Genomic DNA, 20,417 nt, shown 5'->3' with positions numbered 1-20,417 from the left:
TTCGGGGCTTAATTAAAGTTAAGACAATCTCTGGATGGAATTAACTCTCGAATCTCTCAATTTATTCAATTTCTTGCTAACAAACAAAACTCTTGAATACGGAAGACCATTCATTCCTTTAACTTTTTGGCCATCACTGATTTTCCAAATTTCCTCAAAATTTACAAGTGACAGAAAATTTGTGTATAAATTTTGCTACTTTTTTGAAAGGTATCCAAAAGATGCACTCATATTGGATGCATTTTGATTTGATAGATTTGAGAAAAGGTAAAGTTTCGGAAAAACGCCAAGTTGGCCAAGTCTTGGACAAGTCATGCCTATCTGTTGTCCAGCACTTGTCCTATTTCCGTTATACACCCCTTTTTTTGACAAAGTTGCTTTATGATCTCTGCCGTCACCTAGCTACACACACTTTCTTCGTGAATTTTGGAATATTAAAAATTCTTGTTGACAACCTTTATGTCATGTAATTGCTACTTCACTTAGTCGAAAAACTCAGCTGATTTCCAACTTTCATCTTTCTCTTTCTTCAACTTTCAAACATGAAAATTCTATATATCCTTCAAGTTTTCTTGATTAACTACAGTAACCAAGACATAGCTGAAAGCCTCAAACACGTTCTGAATAGTTATAAACACGGTAAGTAGTTTTTTCCGAGTTTTTTTCAATTTTTCATTTGCTAGTTTCCGACCCAAAATGTGTGTTCAACTACACAGAAGTGAATTCCCGAACGATCAAGCATTTTCCAAAATGTGATGAGGTGTTTGGGATTTTGGTCATTAACGAGAATACGGATTTGGAAGTGTCACAACTAAAGAAGGCGTTCAGCAAAATGACAGTACTCTACGGTGGAATAAGAGTTGAATATTCGAAATTTGAAAATCTGAATTTTCTAACAGTGGATCAAGATGGATGGTTTTATATGTACTGTGAGACCTGTTAGTTTTTGGATACATTTCAAATAATAACACACTGCGTTTCAGATGGTGTCTACATTTGGAATAATCAGAATTTGACAGATGTTTATGGTTTATGGGATGTGTATTTGGCAGAGGATGGAGATGGGAGAGAGTGTGACTTTCGGATGGAGAATAACCCTAAATTGAATGCTGAGAACTTTTGCACTTATGGATCTATGTATATGTTCATGGATTTGAAAGTTAAAGGGAATATGAAAGATTGTGGTACGTGAATAAGGCGGCATTCCAAAATAAAGGTCCATTGAGATAAAAAAAAACTCCGAAAAATGTCATGTCTCACTTCTTTGAAAAAAACCCGAAAGTTCCAAAAAATTATTTTAACCAAAGAAGCTTCTTAGAAGTCAATGGACCTTCCTTTTGATGAACGGACCTTAATTTTTTCAAAGGACCTCCGAGAAGGCAGGGACTCTTATTTTAGGTCAGAGCCTTAAACTCTTATTGTTATCAAATATAGCCCTTATACAGTGGCGAGAAGTGGTGAGGAGAATTTTTCGAACATCCATAACTTTGTTCAAAATTGCTCAATTGACTTGAAAATTCGCATGAGAATAGCTGTAAAATCCAAAAACATTTTCAGTATTTTTTCTGGCTTTGATTTTAAATGTCAAATGATTCTCAGCGTCCAAATATGCACAAAAAAACGTTTTGAAGAACTTTGGAAGTCGGACTCTCGAGTTATGATGCTCAGAGCACAAAATGTGTGTATGTCGGCATTTTTGCCATAACTCGGCTGAAAATGTATTTTTGATGCTTAAAACTTCACAAATGATGTGTTTTAAGTTGTTTATCAGTTTTATGACAAAATTTTTTTAATTGCAGAAAATTTTTTTAAACATTTTTTTCACCTCTAGGGAAATTTTCTAAAATCTAAAAATGAGAAAATTTTTTTCTACAATTAAAAATGTTTTAGCATTAAACTGATAAACAGCTCACAACACATCATTTGTGAAATTTTGAGCATCAAAAATACATTTTCAGCCGAGTTATGTCAAAAATGCCGACATACACACATTTTGTGCTCTGAGCATCATAACTCGAGAGTCCGACTTCCAAAGTTCTTCAAAACGTTTTTTTGTGCATATTTGGACGCTGAGAATCATTTGACATTTAAAATCAAAGCCTGAAAAAATTCTGAGAAAAGCTTTTTTTGGATTCTCTGACCACTGTTACATCTGAAACTGCTCTGAAAATGCTGAAAACGAGAAATTTTCAAAAAACAGATTTTTATGTTTTTGGATTTTACAGCTATTCTCATACAAAATTTCAAGTCAATTGAGCAATTTTGAACAAAGTTATGAATGTTCGAAAAAATTCTCCTCACCACTTCTCGGTCACTGTACATTGTGAGAACCCTTCTAACAGAGGTTTTATGGGAACTTGAACATTCTATCATTTTCAGGATGTCAAGGAGATGAGCTCACCCAATCCTCCTTCCCCAACTACAACAATTGCACAAAACTTTTTAGCGGATTTCACTTGGACAACCAAACGATGGTAAATAACTTGGACGCGTTGTCCAACCTCGACACCATTAGAGGAGGAATCGACATCCATAATGCTGGAGTTACTAACTTATCCTTTTTTGGCAATTTACAAATTATAGAAGTCAATAATGAGATGGATCACGAGAAACTGATTTTAAACATTGCCGGGAATGCGCTTCTAGAAAAGTTGGCGATTCCATATCTTAGAGAATTGTCGAACTCGAAAGATGGTGTTAAGCTAGCTAGGATCGAAAGGAACCATCCGGATTTCTGTCTTACGATTGAAGAAATCGCTTTCTTTTTGGAGAATCATGTGTTCTTTGTGAGCCTGGAAATGAAGTTGTGCGAGGATACGCGGACTAGAATATCCAATATAAATGTTTGTCGTTATCGATCGATGAAGAGCTTAGAGGAGAATTGTAACTTGATAATTGGAGACATAATTATCAACTCTAGGGATGAAGAATATATTCATAAATTGTCAAATGTGTTATACCTTTTTGGATCGCTAGCAATTCAAAATACAACACTTGATCGTTTGGACTCACTTTATAATCTCCGTTATATTCTACACTTGAATAATCCCAATCCGATTTTTCAAATAGTGGGAAACAAAAAGTTGAAAGAAGCTCGCTTAGTGGATGTTGAGGTTGGTTTTCTATTGCGCGCCAGTGCTATTTTTCATTTTCAGAACGTGATCACCAATGGCAATAGAACGGCTATTTTCCAAGGTAACCATCCAGATCTATTCCAAGATGGCGGAGGTGACTGTAGATTATTTGACGGAATGGATAACGATGAGACCAACTATAGATTGCGTTTGGATTTCATTGGAGGAGATTGTGGGGAGGAAGTGATGATTGTTCATCGATCATCATGGCGAATTCAGATTTTGGTAATTTTCACTTTTGTGATTTCCAGAATGTTATGATCCGTTTTTTTTTTGCTTAACCTTCGGGTCCCTGATCCTAAACGTCCCAAAGCGACCATCTGTTGCCCAGCTCTTGTCCTATTCCCGTCATTCTCCTAATTGGTATCCGCCTTTACCTAACTAAACACACTTGCTTCTAGAAAATCGAATAACTTAGGATTCATGTTTATACCTTGATGTCATGTAATTGCTGTTTTCTGAGTATAAAACTTATTTCTTGATTTTCAATTTCAAACGTTTTCACTTATTCAACTCCAGTTCATAAATGCGCTTAATACTTTTGCTTCTCTCAATTTCTCAATTTCACTACAGTACCCAAGACATTGCGGAATACCTGAAGCACGTCCTGGATTACTATAAAAGTAGTTAAACATTTTTTTTAAAACTTCTTCATACTTTTTCACAGGTGCAAGCCCGGAATGCGTTTTCAATTATACAGAGGTTAACTCAAAAACGATAAAATATTTTCCACAATGTGCTAAGGTTTATGGAATTATTGTCATAAATGAAAACACGGGTTTGAAGAAATCACAACTGGAAAAAGCGTTTCAAAACATGACATCCCTCTATGGTGGATTACGAATCGAGAATTCGAAAATGACGAATCTCTCATTCTTCCCCGCAGCTCAAAATGGGTTGCTCAAGATAATCTGTAAAACATGTAAGTTTCAAAAATATCTGAAGTTTTGAAGCTTTAAACATTTTCTAGATGGCGTCTACATACAGAACAATCAAAATCTAAAAGATGTTTCAAGCTTGGAAAAAATGTACATGTATGAAGATGAATTTGGAGAAGAATGTGATTATCGAATCGAAAATAACACAAAACTAGACGCAGAAGACTTGTGTGATACTGGATACCCACGATTTTTCATGGACCTCAAAGTTAAAGGGAATATGAAAGATTGTGGTAATTTTCAATGTTTTTTTAGTTTTGTTATTTAGTTTATAAAGGAACTCATCGAAAATGGCAAAACATTCGCCTTATGTGTTTCCTAGGACATTCACCATGATGGCCTAACATTCGATTAAAGCTTCCATGCGGTTAGGAAATTCAGCCGACCGACCGGCCACCGACCGAGACTACTGAGCTGACCGATCGGACGGCTGTCGGTCGGCTGAGTCGGTGGTCGATTGGCGTTCAGCGATTTTCGACCGACCGAAATGGAAGCTTTACATTCGATTGGTCAATTTTATAAAATCGTAAAATTCGTAAAATTCGTAAAAAATACTGTATCATCTAATTAAATGGAAAAAAGCAGCAGTTTTATCAATAAGTTATTGAGAAATGGTGTGCAAATGTTATAAACCGTAGAATCGAATGATTTTCTTGAGTTTCAACAATTTTCTGAATTTTTTTTTCTGAATAATTCGAAATTGGGAAAGGAGCCTTCAAAAACTTGACCAAAATAGTTTGAAAATAACGAAAATTCGTGTTCAAAAATGAGCGTTGTGGGAAAGATCTTCTCAAAAATAGAACAAAAACATGATAATGGATCTAAAGACTGCTAATTTTGGACAAAAAAAACGGCAAAAACGCTCATCCAGTTTTTACGAATTTTACGGAATAAATTTTACGACACTCGTAAAATTTTACGAATGCCAAAAAACACGAAAATCCGTAAAATTCGTAAAATTCGTAAACGTAAAATCACATCCCTGTTTACCATGGTTGCCCAGCATTCGAACGGTCAGTATTCTAGTCCACCAACTTTTATAGCCGAAAAACTGCCTGATACCTTACGTGGGATTTTTCAGATTTTTCCAGGCTTAGTAACAAAAAAAATAAACAAAAATGAGCAAAAAATGACCTAAACTGAACTTTTCAAAAATTATGGAAAGTTCAAAGTTTGAAATTTTTATGGAAACAGTGACAAAACTTGATACAATCGGTAAATCTCAACTTCCAAGGGAAGTGTTTTCAGACGGGGGTTGAGAATTTACTCAAAATTTTAGTACTTATAGTTTGAGACTAATTTTTCAAAAACAATTCTAGATGATAGAGAAATGTTCAAAAATGAGGTTCGCATTCGAGAACATCATGAAAAACAAGTTTTAAAGCTCGGAAAATGAACGTTTTTGGTCCAAGTTTAGCACTGAAAACACTTTGAGAGCCCATATCTCGATTCCTATTGGATCCGGGGATGAGATATTGCTGAAACCGTTTTCAGCATGTTCGAAAGTACCTTTTCACAAAATTTGAGCAAATTCTCAACCCCCGTCTGAAAACGCTTCCCTTATTAGGCATAATTTTCTACTTGCCCCCCCCCCCTTTGATAAAAAATTCAAAAATGATAAAAAATTCCAGGTTGTCAAGGAGATGAAATCATTCATTTATCCTTACCAAACTACAAAAACTGCACGAAACTTTTCCGTGGATTAAATTACGAGAATGAAATAATGATTAATAACCTAGATGCCCTGTCTAATCTCGAAGTCATCAAAGGAGGTATCAATATTCAGGACAGTGGTGTACATAATTTATCGTTCCTCGAGAATCTCACAAGCTTAAAAGTCAACAATTTGATAGTTGGGCAGAAGCTGATTTTGAATCTTGTTGGCAATGTAATATTGGAGAGATTGGCGTTCCCACATCTTCCAGAATTGAAAAATATGGACGGCAAGGGAGTTAAACTAGCCAACATCAAATTCAACCATCCAAGTTTATGTCTCACGATTGAAGAATATTGCTTCTTTTTGGAAAACAATGTGTCATTTATCCACTTGGACACCAAATTATGCAAATATACCAAAAATGAAACATCTACCATGAACATTTGTCGTTTCCAATCGATGAAGGAATTAGAGGATAACTGCAATTTGGTTATTGGAGACATAATTATGAAGTCAGGGGATGAAGAGAATTTTCAAAAACTGAAGGATCTAGTATACTTGTTTGGGTCGCTGGTCATTGAAAACACAACTATCGAAAATATGGAACCACTTGATAAGCTTCGTTATATTCTTCACTTAAATGGTTCGAACCCAATTGTTCAAATAGTCGGGAACCAAAAACTAAAGCGAGCGTATCTTCCTAGTGTTCAGGTTAGTTAACTTTTTACATTAATTTTAAAGGAGTTGAGATATCCAAACTCGCGACTGTGTAGCTCATCAATACGGTACCCCTAAAGTATACTTTATTTTGATACTCTTGGGAGTATAAGCTATTCAACCTTCCATATATTTTTTTTACAGAACATAGTTGTTAACGGGAATCGGACGGCCATATTCCAGGATAACCACCCGGAATTTTTCAAAAATGAGGAAGGCTCATGCAGTTTATTCGAAGGAGTGGATAGCGATGAAAGCAAACTCAGACTGCGTTTGGATTATATCGGAGGAGATTGTGGGGAAGAGGTGGTCATTGTTTATCGATCATCATCGTCGAAACTTTCTGTTTTAATTGTGTTCAGTTTTGTAATTGTGCTACATTTTGTAAGCGTTCATTGTAACAATTGATATTATCAAATCCGTATTCTAAAACAAAAAACCCTATAAACTATCACAAATTTTTGTATAAATTGGTCGAACGTATTCAATCCCATGAGCTGATAAATGTAGAGGTGTCGTAAAATATGAAAAGCCTCGAGTATCAAAATACTGGAATGCGTTCATTGTCTTGTTCCAGAAGGCGTCCACGTAGTCAATTAATTCGCATTTCGATCCGCATTCTTTTAAAAGCTTTGCATGTCGATGACGTCCATGTTCAAAGCCAGTCGGATCATAGAGAGAATTCTGAAAAAAGGTTTTAGATTAAATGAGAAACGGGCTCCAATTCACAGTTCATTTACTCATCATTCTTATAATGAATAAATGAATTTGCGTCTTTTTTCCCAACGATCATAAGATCCGGTCCCAACGGTCCTAAGAGCGGTCCCATCCCTCCGAGCATGGTCCCACGAACCTTGCCATGGCCCCATATTCCTCATCAAGGGACGGAACTGCAAATTTGATGAGGTTGAAGGAATGGGACCGATGTTACTTCTTTAGGATCTCTTTTCTGGGATAGACCCAAAATTATTACTTTAGACTATGACGTTTTAGGGGCGGAGCCTAAAAAAAGTAAATCTACAAAAACGCCTTTTAGTTCTATTTTTCAATCAAAAGTCCGCCCCTACCCACTCACGTTAATTTCCTCCATTGTCTTCTTCGCCGTTCTCATCTCTTTCACTATATTTTTTAAATTTTCCATATTTGCTCTTGGAAAGGAATCCAGAATAAACAATTTCCTTTTGATATTCGGTAGAATTTTTGCCAATTGACTTTTCATTTCCAGATAAATTGTATCGTTTTCCAAATGGTTCTCGTCGATTTCATACGGTTCTCCGACAGCGTACCACCTAAAAATTAAAGGTTTGTTGCAGAAGAACGATTGGGACGTTTGTCCTATTATGAGATCGTTGTCCTTATAATGGGACCATCGGTCCCAGAGAGCTACCTCGGTACGATTCCTCCGACCATGGTCTCAGCCACCAAGCCATAGTCACATCAACCATGCCATGGCGCAAAACACATTCTTTAATATTCAAAATTACAGAATCAGAGTCTAAAAATTAATTAGGATGAGACCATGAGAAGGTTGATGGGCACTCTTGTGATCGATGGTAACTGGGTGTTTTTTGGGACAGCTAATCCCATTATGGGACCGAGGGTCTCAACATGGGACCACCCTTACGGGTCAGACCCGAAACTCACAAACCTCGTCAAAATAAACGCATAATTCGGCTGCGTCTCATTCACAAACTCTATGAACTCTCTTAATTTATCTTTACACTCTCTTGCCCATGCAATCGACATTCCTCCATTATCGACTGGTTTTCTTGGAGCTGCCAATGGCTCGCATCCTGTTTCGTGTTGCAATGAGATCATTTTTACACGATGTTTACATTCTTGAATTATCATTTTGTGATGATTCTTCGCGTAACTATTTCCAAGTAAAGCGATTTTGAATTCAGTTCCATTTTCTTTAAAATCACACCACCATCGATCTCCGCGCCGTTTGATACACCCAGGCTCCTGGAGTTCCGCAGCCATATGATCATGTTGGTTCCAATACGTGTTTAGCCTCTCAGCATCATCTGAAAACTTTAAATGAAAACTGTAGTAGTAGGGCCCCTCTAATAGAAGGGCCTTGTTTTACCAAGAGTCATATTCATTGTAACTCCATCCAACCGTGGAAATTTGCGCTCTGGCGACCTGAATTTGATTTTCAAATTTTCAAATGTTTATTTCGAAAAAAGTGAACTTACAATGGAACCACTTCAGTGTTCTCCATTTGTTTCGAAATCTCCTCTTTTTTAATCATAACCGCCGCCAAACAGAATAGAGTCAAAATCAATGTAAACACTATTGCATTTGATTGTTTCAGGTACCACTTTTCATAAGTCTCATGAACCAACACGGCCAACACAATGGAGAGCAAACACGCTCCAGTGAGAATCCAGTAATTTTCTTTATATACAAGTTTGAAAAATGCGTAAACCGCCCAGTGAATAAGATATAATGCATATGAAATGTCTCCAAGATAGATCAAGAATCGAGAATTTAGAATATAATTTGCAGCCTCGATTAGGATCAAAAGTCCAGTTAGTATTTTGATGAAGGGTCTGGAAAAATTTACATTTACCTTCAAACTTGCGATGATAGGCTAGCTGAATTTAAAGCTGGGGGCATAAAAAATTATCTGAATTCAGTCCAAAATCATTTTTCTAGCTCTTCTGGAATCCGAGTTATATCGATTTTGTGCTTACAAAGCTAGAGACGCAGACAGCGAGACACTCTAACTGTGTTCGTCACTTCAATACTTAAAATGACTGTATCTTGGATTAGGGGTGAGCTAGACTATTGATTTTTGGCCTAAACTGGAAAAAAAACAAACCTGGACCAAGTAAAATCCAAAACCGCTGGAAACCATAATACCATGATCGCCAAAATCAGCATAAAATACTTTACATATAGTAAAACTGAAGAGCTCTCGGATCTCGTAATTTTTGGTTCCGGATCCTCAGAACATTCTTCTAGCAATCGTCCTCTATCCTCGTTTTTCTGCTCCACTCCAGGAGATAATTTGCACAGTTTTGCGGAATGGTTTAGCATAAAATACGTCAGCATTCCGAATAAAAATTGCCAGATTCTAGCAAAAACACTATTAAATGATGTTAGTGGAGGTGAGAAACTGTGGAATGCAAAAGAGCAAAGTGCAATAACTGCATAGATCATATACTTTGTAACTTTTTTAAATTGATGACCAATTAAAAAAAATAATTGGGGCAATTAGATAAAACTGAATTTCCACGGACAGGGACCAGGTATGCGTGAATAAATCGAGTGCTAGAGACAGCTGAAAATGGGAGAAAATTTTTTTAAATGATCCTATGACCCACTTTCTCAAAATACTGTTCATCTTGTGTATGAGGTCTATTCGAAACTAATAGCAACGCCTTCCAAGCCGAATCTTGGTTTTGTACAATTGCAGTGTCCGGAAATACTGTGTATAGTGCCAGAACAGTACAAAATAAAAAAAAGAAAGTAGAGTGGTAGGATTCGTTTCAACCGGCGTCTATAGAACTCGACAACTATGGCGAACATTGGTAGTTTTTGAGATCTGGTGAGTAGCATGCACATAAGAAAACCCGAGAGAACGAAGAATCTGGAATTATTGAATTTTAGTTTAGTTCATTTCAAAAATGACTCACTGATCAACACCTAAGTAACCGTTTGGGAATAGTTTTGGGTAAAAATGAAATCCCAGTACTGAGAGAATGGCCAAACCACGGATTCCTTGTAAATCATTTCGTTTTGAGGTGGTCATGGTCTGTAAATGTTGTTCAGTTCACTTTTTATTCAAGAATAGGCTTTAGAATCCAAACTTTAAGAGAAGCGGACAAGAAAAATAGTTTTTTTTGGAATTTTGTTCATATAAGCTCCTCGAGGAGCTGAACTTGTGAGCCCAACTTTGGAGAGGTCCGCTACAAGCTGACGGTACCCGGAAGCTGAGCAGTCGTTTCAGAACAACAATCAATGTACACTGTCGCGTCAGAATGCACATCTCCAAACACACAGAAACTATTTTAATTCTCAAGATTTCAAAAACTACCATGAATCTCTATTACAGTTGACCGGTAAATTTGATCTCATTTCTGCGAAAAAAAATGTTGACAGACAAAATGTTTTAAACATTTTAATGAAGTAGCGAACCGTGTTTTGGCTTTGAAAAATGTTCATGAAGTGCATACTCATTCGAGGTGTTGCAATTTTTGAAGAAAATCCAATTATCAAACTTTTGCTCTCTTATCAGTCATATGGGTGTGTCATTCGTGTGTTGGCTATGATATCAACTGAATTTTCAATGAAACAGAACTAGGAAAATTGGATTAAACATTCTGGAACTCCAGCAGACACTAACAAAACAAAAAAAAAAGAAAGATTTATTGCTTCACCTTTTGCTCCCAGACATGTGCCACCCAGTCACACATCCATGCGCTTAGAATACGTTTTCCGAGAATTTTTGTTTCCCGAAAATCTCGCAAAATGAAGAGTCCAAAAAACCAATGCACTTATGTTGAAGAGGTCATGTATGCCTAATTTATGTGTACACAGGTGAATCGCGCAGAACACTATATGGGCGCATTGTGGCCCATACTGTGAATGTGCGCATATAGCGTTCGTTATGCCCGCTATATGGGTTGGTGGTTGCTGGTCGGTGGTGGTGGGCGTTCAGTTAACAGGGAAAGCATATGCCCCGTCCGTGCTCGCATATAGGATCCATATTCCGTAAACACTCTTATACAATGTCTCTCCGAACCGTTAGCTTTGAGCCTATATATCTGGTTTCTTATAAAAGATATCAGAAAGTGGTCAACTGACAAAATGTGTATTATGATATCAAAAGCATTTTGTCAGTTAACAACTTTTCAATATCTTTCACGGGAACCCAGATAAACTGGCTCAAAGTTGAAAGTTAAAAGGGAAGAAGTGGGCCATTCTATTAATGTGTTCATGGAAACCTGTTAGAACATTTATTTACAGAACAGGACAGTAATACAGAATACAATACAGAATACAATGTAATACAGAACATGTAATTGTTTTTTGCAGAAAGAACAGCTCGAAACTCTCTTCTTGATATTCTCAGGATAAAATTTTTGGTTCTCAACAAATTGTATGTATGACTGTTTGACTATCGAAAAAAACGGTTAAAATCATAGTTTACCAAGAAATTGCCCGCGGTATGTCCGGGGTATCAGGTTCCTGTGATAAAATAGAAGAAAATCAACAAGAAATGTAACAAAATCGGTTTATTATGAACAAGTTAGAAAGATACAACAAAATAAAAGCTTAGAATTCAAGCAAACTCACTTGAAATCCTTAAAAGTCTCTCGAACAACCACGAGCCAAATCCAAGCCCCCCCTCAAAAACTAGATTCAAACTGTGCGCGCGCCGAGCGGGATAGCGGAGTGTCGTTGCGTGGTTAGAGGGAACCTTTAGAAGGAGTTGGAGGGTAGATGCACCAGGCAACTAAGACATATGTTGCCTTTTGGAAAACATATATAGATGTTGGATTTTAGGCTTGGAACAAGAATTCCATTAAACTTGGTCGGAATTTTGTCTTTGAGAAGTTCAACATTTTCTGCAGGCCGTGTTGCGAGGTTTACTTCAAAAAAGCATGTCAAAATGCGGTTTCTATGTTAGCACAAATTGACCTGATGCTCTATCTGCTTCTTTTACGTGAAATTATTCTATATTTTCACATGAATCCGATTTTTTGGCCGATTTAATTGTGTAATTACGCTGAAGAAGTGCACAACGACGCTTCGATATCCCGCATCGCGCGTTGTTTACCGTAAATCTACACACAGATTTTCGATGAATTTGCAGATGTTTTTGCCTATTTTTGTTCGATTTTGTTTGATTTTATACGATTTCATCGGTTATTTTTCTACTTTTTTTACTTGCAAACTCATTTTCATTGTTTCTAGCCGTTTTCCTCAAGTTTCTATCAATAAATTCCACAAAAAAAGTTATTTTAGTCCAATCGATGGCTTTCAACACCTCGCTCGTCTACTTGAAGCTGAAAACCAGAAGTTTTCGATGATTAGCTACTGGTACGTAACATGCATTGCATTCAGTTTCTCAATGAGTTTATTTTTAGAATCGGAGTTCGGGATTCGGTGACGGCTGAAACCTTCACCTTCTGCACTGGCCACACGACAAGTGAAAGAAGCAGCACCGACAGAAAAAACGAAAAGGTTAGTGAATTTTGTGGTTGAAATGCTCGAAAATGTTTAGAAAAATAAAAACCTGCGAATTTTTTTGACTGAAGTTGCAATGAACATTCTACTCTTGTGGTTATGACTTCAGTCTTTCGGAGCTTTTGAAACATTATGATGAAAAACGTGCCAAAATCTGCTAGAGATACCGCTTCACACGAAATTCAGCGCTCCCCATAAATTTATAGGATTTGCACAAGCAGATTCGTTTTCTAAGTACTAGACTAAACAAATTTTCGGTGTGAATAAGTAAAATTATCGAAAATGTTCTAAGTCTATTCAGTTTTCATTCAGAAAAAAAAACAACCAAGATCAACTTCTCGATTGGATGGTCGCCTAATGGACGCAAAGAGGGAAAAAGGCAACGAAAAGATGGAGTTCAGCGAGCCAGGAGGCAAAATGTTTAATTTTTTCGCTTTTTCTTTTCTTTTATGTTTTTTTTCTCTTATTTTTTTGTCATTTTTATTAATTTTCAATAAATTTGTATTGGTGAACTCTATTTTCAGTTTACAGAGAATATTAGGACCTGGGGAGGGGAGGAACTGCTGCGCGGCGGCGTGGATCCTATATGCTTTGGTCGGCGCATGGATCCTATATGCTCGCACAATGCGCCCACATATGTTTCGTATTTCGAGCATATACAACACCGCGCGATCCCATATAACGTTCCTCGCGATTCACCTGTGTAGTTTGCATTTGTGATGAGGCGGTTTAGCAAGCCAGCAAAAAATTAGCTGTTCCCTCTTTTGCTGGTTTTCGAACTAATTTCACCTTTACAGAAAACTCATTAGTTTTAATCTTTTTATTTTACATGGTGACCTCGTTTGTATAGGTTCATTTTAATCCAACTAAATACTTTGTCTAAGTTAGTGGCTACACGACTTATGTCATATACAGGGTGGCTGAAAAGTATTGAGACACTTGTTTTTTGTTGTATTTTCAAAAATGGAGTTTCAACAAAAGAACCAGATTTATTTTTTCAACAAATGATAGTAATAGAAAAGATATCAGAGGAGATATTCGAAGTTTGAGCCTTCGGCCTTGATGCACGCCTTCAAACGAGCTGGAACAGAAGCGACGGTGCGCCGGAGGTAGTCATCGTCAAGATCATCCCATGCTTTGAGCAAAGCGGCCTTCAGTGAATCCACATTTGGGTGCGATCGAGCCATCACCTTTTCCTCCAAATATCCCCAAACGGAAAAGTCGAGTGGATTCAGATCGGGCGAGGAAGCGGGCCACATGTCCTTGCCCCAGTAGCCAGGGAAATGAGCGTCGAGAACAGCTTTCGTGGATTTCGAGCCATGGGACGGGGCCCAATCTTGTTGAAGAATGAAAGGTTGCTGGCCAAAGTGGCTAGTGACCCACGGACGTAAAACATCCATCAACACCAACTTTTGGTACACATCCGAGTTGATTTTCACATTTCTATCAATGAAAACCAATGGGACTTTACCTTCCGACGTCAATCCAGCCCACACCATCACTGACTTTGGAAAAAGTCTCTTGTAGGCCAGACGACGTTTTGGGGACTTTGCTTCGTCCTTTGACAACAATTGCCGAGCATTCTGTCGGTTCGGAAGCGGCTCAACCGTAAAAATTTTCTCATCAGTCCAAATGACTTCAGAGAGGCGGCGCACCTTGAGTGCGTCGAGCAACTTTTTCGCTTTTTCGAGCCGATTCTTCTTGGACTGTTCTGTGAGGTATTGGCCACGAAGGAGCCGATAACTGTTCAGACCCAAGTCCTTTTTCACAATGGATTGAACCGATTGTCTTGAGATTCCGAGCGATGAAGCCATTTGGTTCATGCTGACCGCATCATTTCGTGTGATTCTCTTCTTGATGATGCCACGAGTCCGGCGAGTGTTGACAGTACGAGGTCTTCCGCTTTTCTTAAGCTCCAACACATGTCCTCGATCTTTCAATTGTTGCACAACTCGATAGACAGTTGCTCTCGGAAGAAGAAGTCTTCGAGCGATGTCACCGGTGGAGATGCCGTCGTTGAACAGCTTGGCAATGGTTTGGCGATGAGGAGAAGCTCGCATAACTTCGTGAAGAGATAAAGTGATGGGAAATGGCTCTAATGTCGGCTTATATACGCTCCCTATTTTCGAAATAATACGAAACTTTTCGAAAATACGACTTGGCACGGTGCCAAGAGCCATCATAACAAGTGTCTCAATACTTTTCAGCCACCCTGTATATGGGTCAAGGCTTTATGAGCTCCTCGGGGAGTTGAACTCGTGGGCCCAATGTTGGAAGCACCAAGTTCTTAGGTTGCTGTGGCGCAGAGTTGCTCTGCCGCCATATATGAAAGCAGCACGAAATCCACTAATTGTCTGAATTGATTACTGTACACCATCATGTCAAAAGGCACTGTAGCTCCAAAGAAACCGAAAAATCATTTTTGACTTCATAAACTTTTGAATATTTTTGAGTTGAATGTTTAGTCAAACAACAAAAGTAATGGCATAATTACAACCTTCGTATTCTCCAGCATTTCGAATTTTCTCAAAATTCATGAATTGAAATTTTTCACAAAATTCAAAAATGAAAATTTCGATTTATTTTCTCTTCTCTATGTTTTTTTTATTTTCCTTCACCATTGAAAATAGAGTAGAGGATTATCAAATTAATGATATAATTATATCAAATGTGTCCGATAATGTAACTTGGCTCTCCAATGTCACTGCAATAAATGGAACAATAAATATCACGAATTCCGATATTCAAATTTTGAAATTTTTGAAAAATCTGAGAACTTTCGAATTCCAAAACCAGGGTTTTCAAGAGAAAATCTCATTCAATCTTCAAAATAACTCACAAATGACAAGATTTGGATTACCGGCTTTGGAGGTACAGTAATTGAAAAATATATGAAATCCCAAAATTCCGAAATTCTAAAAATCTAAAATTCTGAAATTCTGATATTCTGAAATTTTTAAAGTCTGAAATTCTGAAATTCTAAGATAGTGGAATTCTTAAATCCTTCAATTCGTAAATTCAGAAATTCAGAAATTCAGAAATTCAGAAATTCAGAAATTCAGAAATTCAGAAATTCAGAAATTCAGAAATTCAGAAATTCAGAAATTCAAAATATTTGAATCATTGAATTATTGAATTGTTGACTTTTTCTGGGATTCTATTTGTTTGAATTTCTGAAATTCAGATTTTCTGATTTTCTGAATATCTGAAAATTGTAATCATTTCGAGTTTTTTAAAAAGTTTTTTCCAGACAATAAAAAATACAGACTTCGCTACTATGGGTTCTGTCGAATGGGAGAAAGGACTTTTAATATTTAGGTAATTTCGAAAATCTTCACCCAGATTTTTGCCTAACAATCCAGGAATTTCTATTTTTTCTTGTAAGCAACGTCGCTTTCCACCATCTGCACTCTAAGATTTGCGAAGAAACTGGAGATTTGACCACAGTTTTCAGTTATTTTACAGAAGGGATGGCACTCTGTAAAATTGTTTCAATGAGTGTTTTACCGAATAACTGTTTGATTGTTGTTGGAGATATTCTAATCGATTCGGATAGTGAAAAACATATTCGGAAACTAGAAAGAGTTTCCTATCTATTTGGTTCCTTGACAGTGAACAGTACCTCGCTTAACAATTTGGACAGTTTCTACGCGATTCAAGCTATTGAATATTTTGGTAAAGTGTTAAAACAAATTTTGAAGATAATGTGATTTCCAGGTAACGGTCCAGTCATCCGAATAACTTCAAATAAGAATATGAAAAGTGCAAAGTTTCATACTTTAAATGTATTAATTAAAATCCAACAATTTTGAAATTTTCTTTTATACCCTTCAAAATTGAAGGGCATGGATTACAAGTTCTACAAAGGCAAAACGAAATTCTGAAAAAAAGTAAAATTTCAGTTTGATTCTTCAAGAGTTTCTGAAAAAAAGTATGAACACGATTTGGCTCCGTCAATCAAGATTTTTCAGTTTAAAGGTGCACAGGCGTCCAGAAATCTCATAATCGAGGGGTCCTAAAACTTCCCCAAAAATTTTCAGAACATCTATACACGGGACGGCGCCCGTGAGGCACTTATTCAGGACAACCATAAAGATATTTTCAAAGAACATAAAGAAAAGTGCAATCTTATTGAGCCTTCGGAAAAGTATTGGGTATGTCGAGCTAGAATGAAGTTCACCGGCGGAGATTGCGGTAGGTACTAGGTAGAAAGTTCTGGAATTTTAAGTAAACGTTTTCATTTCAGGGCAAATGGTAAATCTAACAGAACTGGATTTGGAAAGCTATTCGGAGGCATCTTTTTCAAACATAGGTTTTTTGATAATGGCTTGCTTTCTAGTTTTTTGGTTTCAATTTAATTGACTCATTTTCATAATTACAAATGTTTTTTAAACTGAGTTTTTTAAATCCGAAAAAAATCAGTATTATTTATATACATTTTTTGATATTTCTGGATTTTTGATGAAATGATACAAAAATTTGAAATGAAGAATTTCTTATTATAGTTCAATACAAAAAATATATACATATATACAGTACCGGTCGATAAGATGTACAAAAACATATTTTCAGTTGATATTTGGTCATTTGGACCATTTTCAGGAGCCTTGGAGCTTGGCAGTCAAGTTAATGATCACTTTGAGAATTTTGAAACCCGTGAAACAACCTTGTATTCGTTCGAAAACTCCCAGATTTTCAGGTATTTGCTGATCTCTGAAGGACGCTGGTTTTTCACGTTTTCAGTACGAAAACGGGTCCAATAGGGGTGTCTTTAAAGGTGGGGGGACAGAAGATTTTTCGGGAATTTTTTGGAGCCAGGGTGTGCATTCTACCGTGACGGTGTACAACGCTTAATGTCACTCTGTGAACAGCTGTCGTCCTCACTCTTATGTTTACCACCGGGCGCGCGCCCTCTTTTCGCCCGCGTGGCGCAGTCGGTAGCGGCCCTGTACCCCTGACCAGCTTGTCATGAGTTCAACTCCTCGAGGGGCACATTTAAACGAAATTTCAAGAACATTATTTTTTCATGTCCCCCCACCTTTAAGAAAACAGCGAATATCTGGAAAACTGGAAATTTAAAAAAAAATTAAAAATTGGAATAACCCCAAAATCTCCTGTTTCTGCTCCTTTAAAGAGTCTTTAATGATATATTAAGACCCCGAACACTTGTTTTGGTATCCTCTCTTGGCGTGTCTTCTCCCAGACAGACGAGAAATGTCTTGGCCAAACCGCTAAGGAACCCTGAATTCCGAAATTTTAAATAAATCTCCAAAATAGTTCCACCTACTCCCATAAGCCAGCTTGTACTCTGTAACCACTTTCAGCAAGATCAACGTGTCTGCCAATGGATAGGCGCCGAGCTCATAAAGCACTATACTTGAGTTGTAACTGAATTTGAAGTCAAAAAATGGAACAAGAACTGCCACAGAAACTGGCAGATGAAATAATAGCGTTGGTGCAGTTGTTTGGTAGATCAAAGCGTAGAAAAACTGTCTTTGAAGCTTTTCGAGAGACGTTGAAGAGGTTTTAAAATACTTGCTTGTTTTCCGGTACATATAAAGCCCACATATGATCATGATGGTGTAGTGGAAAAGCATAATTGTGCAAAGAATCAATACACAAGGCACGTTTTTCCATCTGAGCGTGTTTTCGTCATTCTGAAAGTTTTCGAACGGCTTATAAAGAAATTTAAGTCAAACTTACGAATGCTAAAATTGAAAAATAGGGCACTGATGTAATTTCCACCCCATAACTTTTCAGAATCACAGATCTCAAATAATTGTCGGAAGCCGAATCCGCAGATGCAAAATTCAGAGCAGATGCCCATATAGTAGAAATGAATAATGTGTAAAAAATTGAATATGACAGATTCCAGCCATCAAAACATTTGACCCAGTTGTTTTTTGATTTGGAAAGCAAACACGCTCTATAGACAAATTGAATAGTTAGAAATGTTAGGATTGATCCGTAGATTCCAGCATGGACTACTGAAGAAAAATACTGAAATTCCTGAAATTTCCTAGGTCACTCACGGAGAGAAATCTCTGAAATCGTCTTGGAGAATCTGAATGCGCAACCCAATGCGAAATACATGTAGCAGCCGTTGTAAGAGTGACACATCTGCAAGGCTGTTGAAAATAGGGCTCTATTTTTCGATTAGGGTAATTCAGGGATATGTAGGATCCTGCGGCCTAGAACGGTGAATTTAGTCCATGGCAACCTGCCCGCGACCTATCCGGCGGTTAACCGCGGCAGTGGTTCGGCATAGGGTGCGTGGTCAATATCACGTTAGTCAGAATTTCATGACTTTTTAAATAAAATGACTGTCAAAAATAGTCAAAAAGTCAAAAATAGTTTTTTCGTGACTGTCAAAAGTTTTGAAAAGTTGACTCAAAAAAGTCAAAAATGACTGGAAGAGTAACTGAAAACTCAAATAAAAATATATTAACAAGTAGTTCAGCAATCTCCACAGCCGCCGATCGGATTGATATCATAGTCCGACTCACCAAAAGCAATATGCTCGTCGACTTCATCATCATCAAATGCATCACCTTCGTATTCCTTATCTGGACTTGGATTTTCCCTCCACGCTTCAAGTTTCTCCATTCCCGATTTCGCTTGAACAAGCAGCATATAGTTTTCTTCTTCTACTCCTCTGTTTACTCCTCCTAATTCTTTTTTTCATGGCAACGACTAAAAAGTTCCGACGATGAAACCAGGGAATGGGAGGAGAGAACGGAATAAAAATTCTACAGTAATCTACGGTATCATGAACTGATAAAATGGAAAGAAATAAGCATCGCGAATTTTCGATCAACGAGTATACAAAAATATGGGCGACTCCCAAAGATGAAAATTTGTATGTTTGACATTGAAAAAATGGCTTCTAAACTTTTTGAAATGTGGGAATTTCTTTCTGGTTTCCCATTTCAGGGTACTGTAACTTTTTTGGCAAAAATCAAAGTCATTTTTTGTCATTTGTCAGTCATTTTTGCCAGTCACGTTTAAACTATTTTTGACTTTTTGACTATTTTTGACAGTCAAGTAAAAAGAATTCGACTCAAGTCGACTTTTCCAACTTCCAGTTTTTTGACTTTTTTACGTAACCAGATTTTCCATTTTTTGACAAAAGTCATGGACTGTCAAAAATGGTAGTGACCACGCACCCTATTCCGGCAGCCTTAAACGTATTCAGCTTACCGGCCTCACCAGCATGTCAGCCGTTGAAAAAATCATTCCAACAGAGGCAAAAACTACAATCATGTTTCGATATGTCCCCGTAATTTGCCTAGTGCGGTTTATGGTCAAACAGATGAGCATACTGTTGAAAAGTACAGTAAGAATATAGCAAACTCTGGAAAAGTATTCACCAATAAGAGCTAGAGGATCGAAGATCATAATGTGGTAATGATAAGAAAAAATTATATTGTTATGCTTATCATTATTATGTGGGTCGACAGAAATTTCCGGTGTAGGCAGAGAGGGGGGGGGGTTGTTTAGAAATTTCCGGCAATCCGCCTACGCATAAAAGGTGAGGGACACATCGTCAAGAAGTCTAATGCGAACTTTGTCAGACTAGTCAATAAACCTAGTGGAAGATTGGAAGTATTGTCTATTCAAAATAATCGCGCGGGTGAACGAGTAAAAATGTATGCGTCTCTACAGCGCCTCTACAGGTTAGGAGACTCTCTACACGTTTTTTTACTCGTTCACCAGCGCGATTATTTTGAATAGACAATACTTACAAACTTCCATTAGGTTTTTTGACTA

General features: G+C 37.3%; 6 protein-coding genes across 6 annotated transcripts; 4 read left to right on the top strand and 2 right to left on the bottom strand.

Annotated features, from left to right (window-relative positions):
• Positions 1 to 542: 542 nt before the first annotated feature.
• CBG10378 lies at positions 543 to 3,395 on the top strand (the record flags this gene model as incomplete). The annotated part of the gene is made up of 5 exons (XM_045236824.1): positions 543 to 639; positions 684 to 938; positions 984 to 1,184; positions 2,380 to 3,113; positions 3,156 to 3,395. 5 exons carry the CDS (start codon positions 543 to 545, stop codon positions 3,393 to 3,395), a joined length of 1,527 nt encoding a protein of 508 aa, XP_045100801.1.
• A 555-nt stretch (positions 3,396 to 3,950) lies between these two features.
• CBG10403 lies at positions 3,951 to 6,854 on the top strand (the record flags this gene model as incomplete). Its single annotated transcript, XM_002635704.2, has 4 exons — positions 3,951 to 4,056; positions 4,105 to 4,305; positions 5,704 to 6,440; positions 6,591 to 6,854. The coding sequence occupies 4 exons, from the start codon at positions 3,951 to 3,953 to the stop codon at positions 6,852 to 6,854; spliced, it is 1,308 nt and encodes a 435-aa protein (XP_002635750.2).
• Positions 6,855 to 6,887: 33 nt separating this feature from the next.
• CBG10404 lies at positions 6,888 to 10,206 on the bottom strand (the record flags this gene model as incomplete). The annotated part of the gene is made up of 8 exons (XM_045236823.1): positions 6,888 to 7,130; positions 7,522 to 7,735; positions 8,095 to 8,473; positions 8,536 to 8,591; positions 8,645 to 9,001; positions 9,274 to 9,625; positions 9,824 to 10,044; positions 10,091 to 10,206. The coding sequence occupies 8 exons, from the start codon at positions 10,204 to 10,206 to the stop codon at positions 6,888 to 6,890; spliced, it is 1,938 nt and encodes a 645-aa protein (XP_045094270.1).
• Positions 10,207 to 12,594: 2,388 nt separating this feature from the next.
• On the top strand, positions 12,595 to 13,072 carry CBG10405 (the record flags this gene model as incomplete). Its single annotated transcript, XM_002635706.1, has 2 exons — positions 12,595 to 12,644; positions 12,949 to 13,072. Coding segments are annotated over 2 exons (174 nt in total), but the record flags the coding sequence as incomplete, so codon positions are not given.
• Positions 13,073 to 16,117: 3,045 nt separating this feature from the next.
• On the top strand, positions 16,118 to 17,009 carry CBG10407 (the record flags this gene model as incomplete). The annotated part of the gene is made up of 4 exons (XM_002635707.1): positions 16,118 to 16,322; positions 16,365 to 16,432; positions 16,688 to 16,841; positions 16,894 to 17,009. 4 exons carry the CDS (start codon positions 16,118 to 16,120, stop codon positions 17,007 to 17,009), a joined length of 543 nt encoding a protein of 180 aa, XP_002635753.1.
• A 766-nt stretch (positions 17,010 to 17,775) lies between these two features.
• CBG10408 lies at positions 17,776 to 18,767 on the bottom strand (the record flags this gene model as incomplete). The annotated part of the gene is made up of 4 exons (XM_002635708.1): positions 17,776 to 17,888; positions 17,935 to 18,304; positions 18,351 to 18,634; positions 18,680 to 18,767. 4 exons carry the CDS (start codon positions 18,765 to 18,767, stop codon positions 17,776 to 17,778), a joined length of 855 nt encoding a protein of 284 aa, XP_002635754.1.
• Positions 18,768 to 20,417: the final 1,650 nt, after the last annotated feature.

Source organism: Caenorhabditis briggsae (genome assembly GCF_000004555.2).
Source record: "Caenorhabditis briggsae complete genome, chrV, whole genome shotgun sequence".
NCBI lineage: Eukaryota > Metazoa > Nematoda > Chromadorea > Rhabditida > Rhabditidae > Caenorhabditis > Caenorhabditis briggsae.
This window is presented reverse-complemented; position numbering and strand designations above follow the sequence as displayed.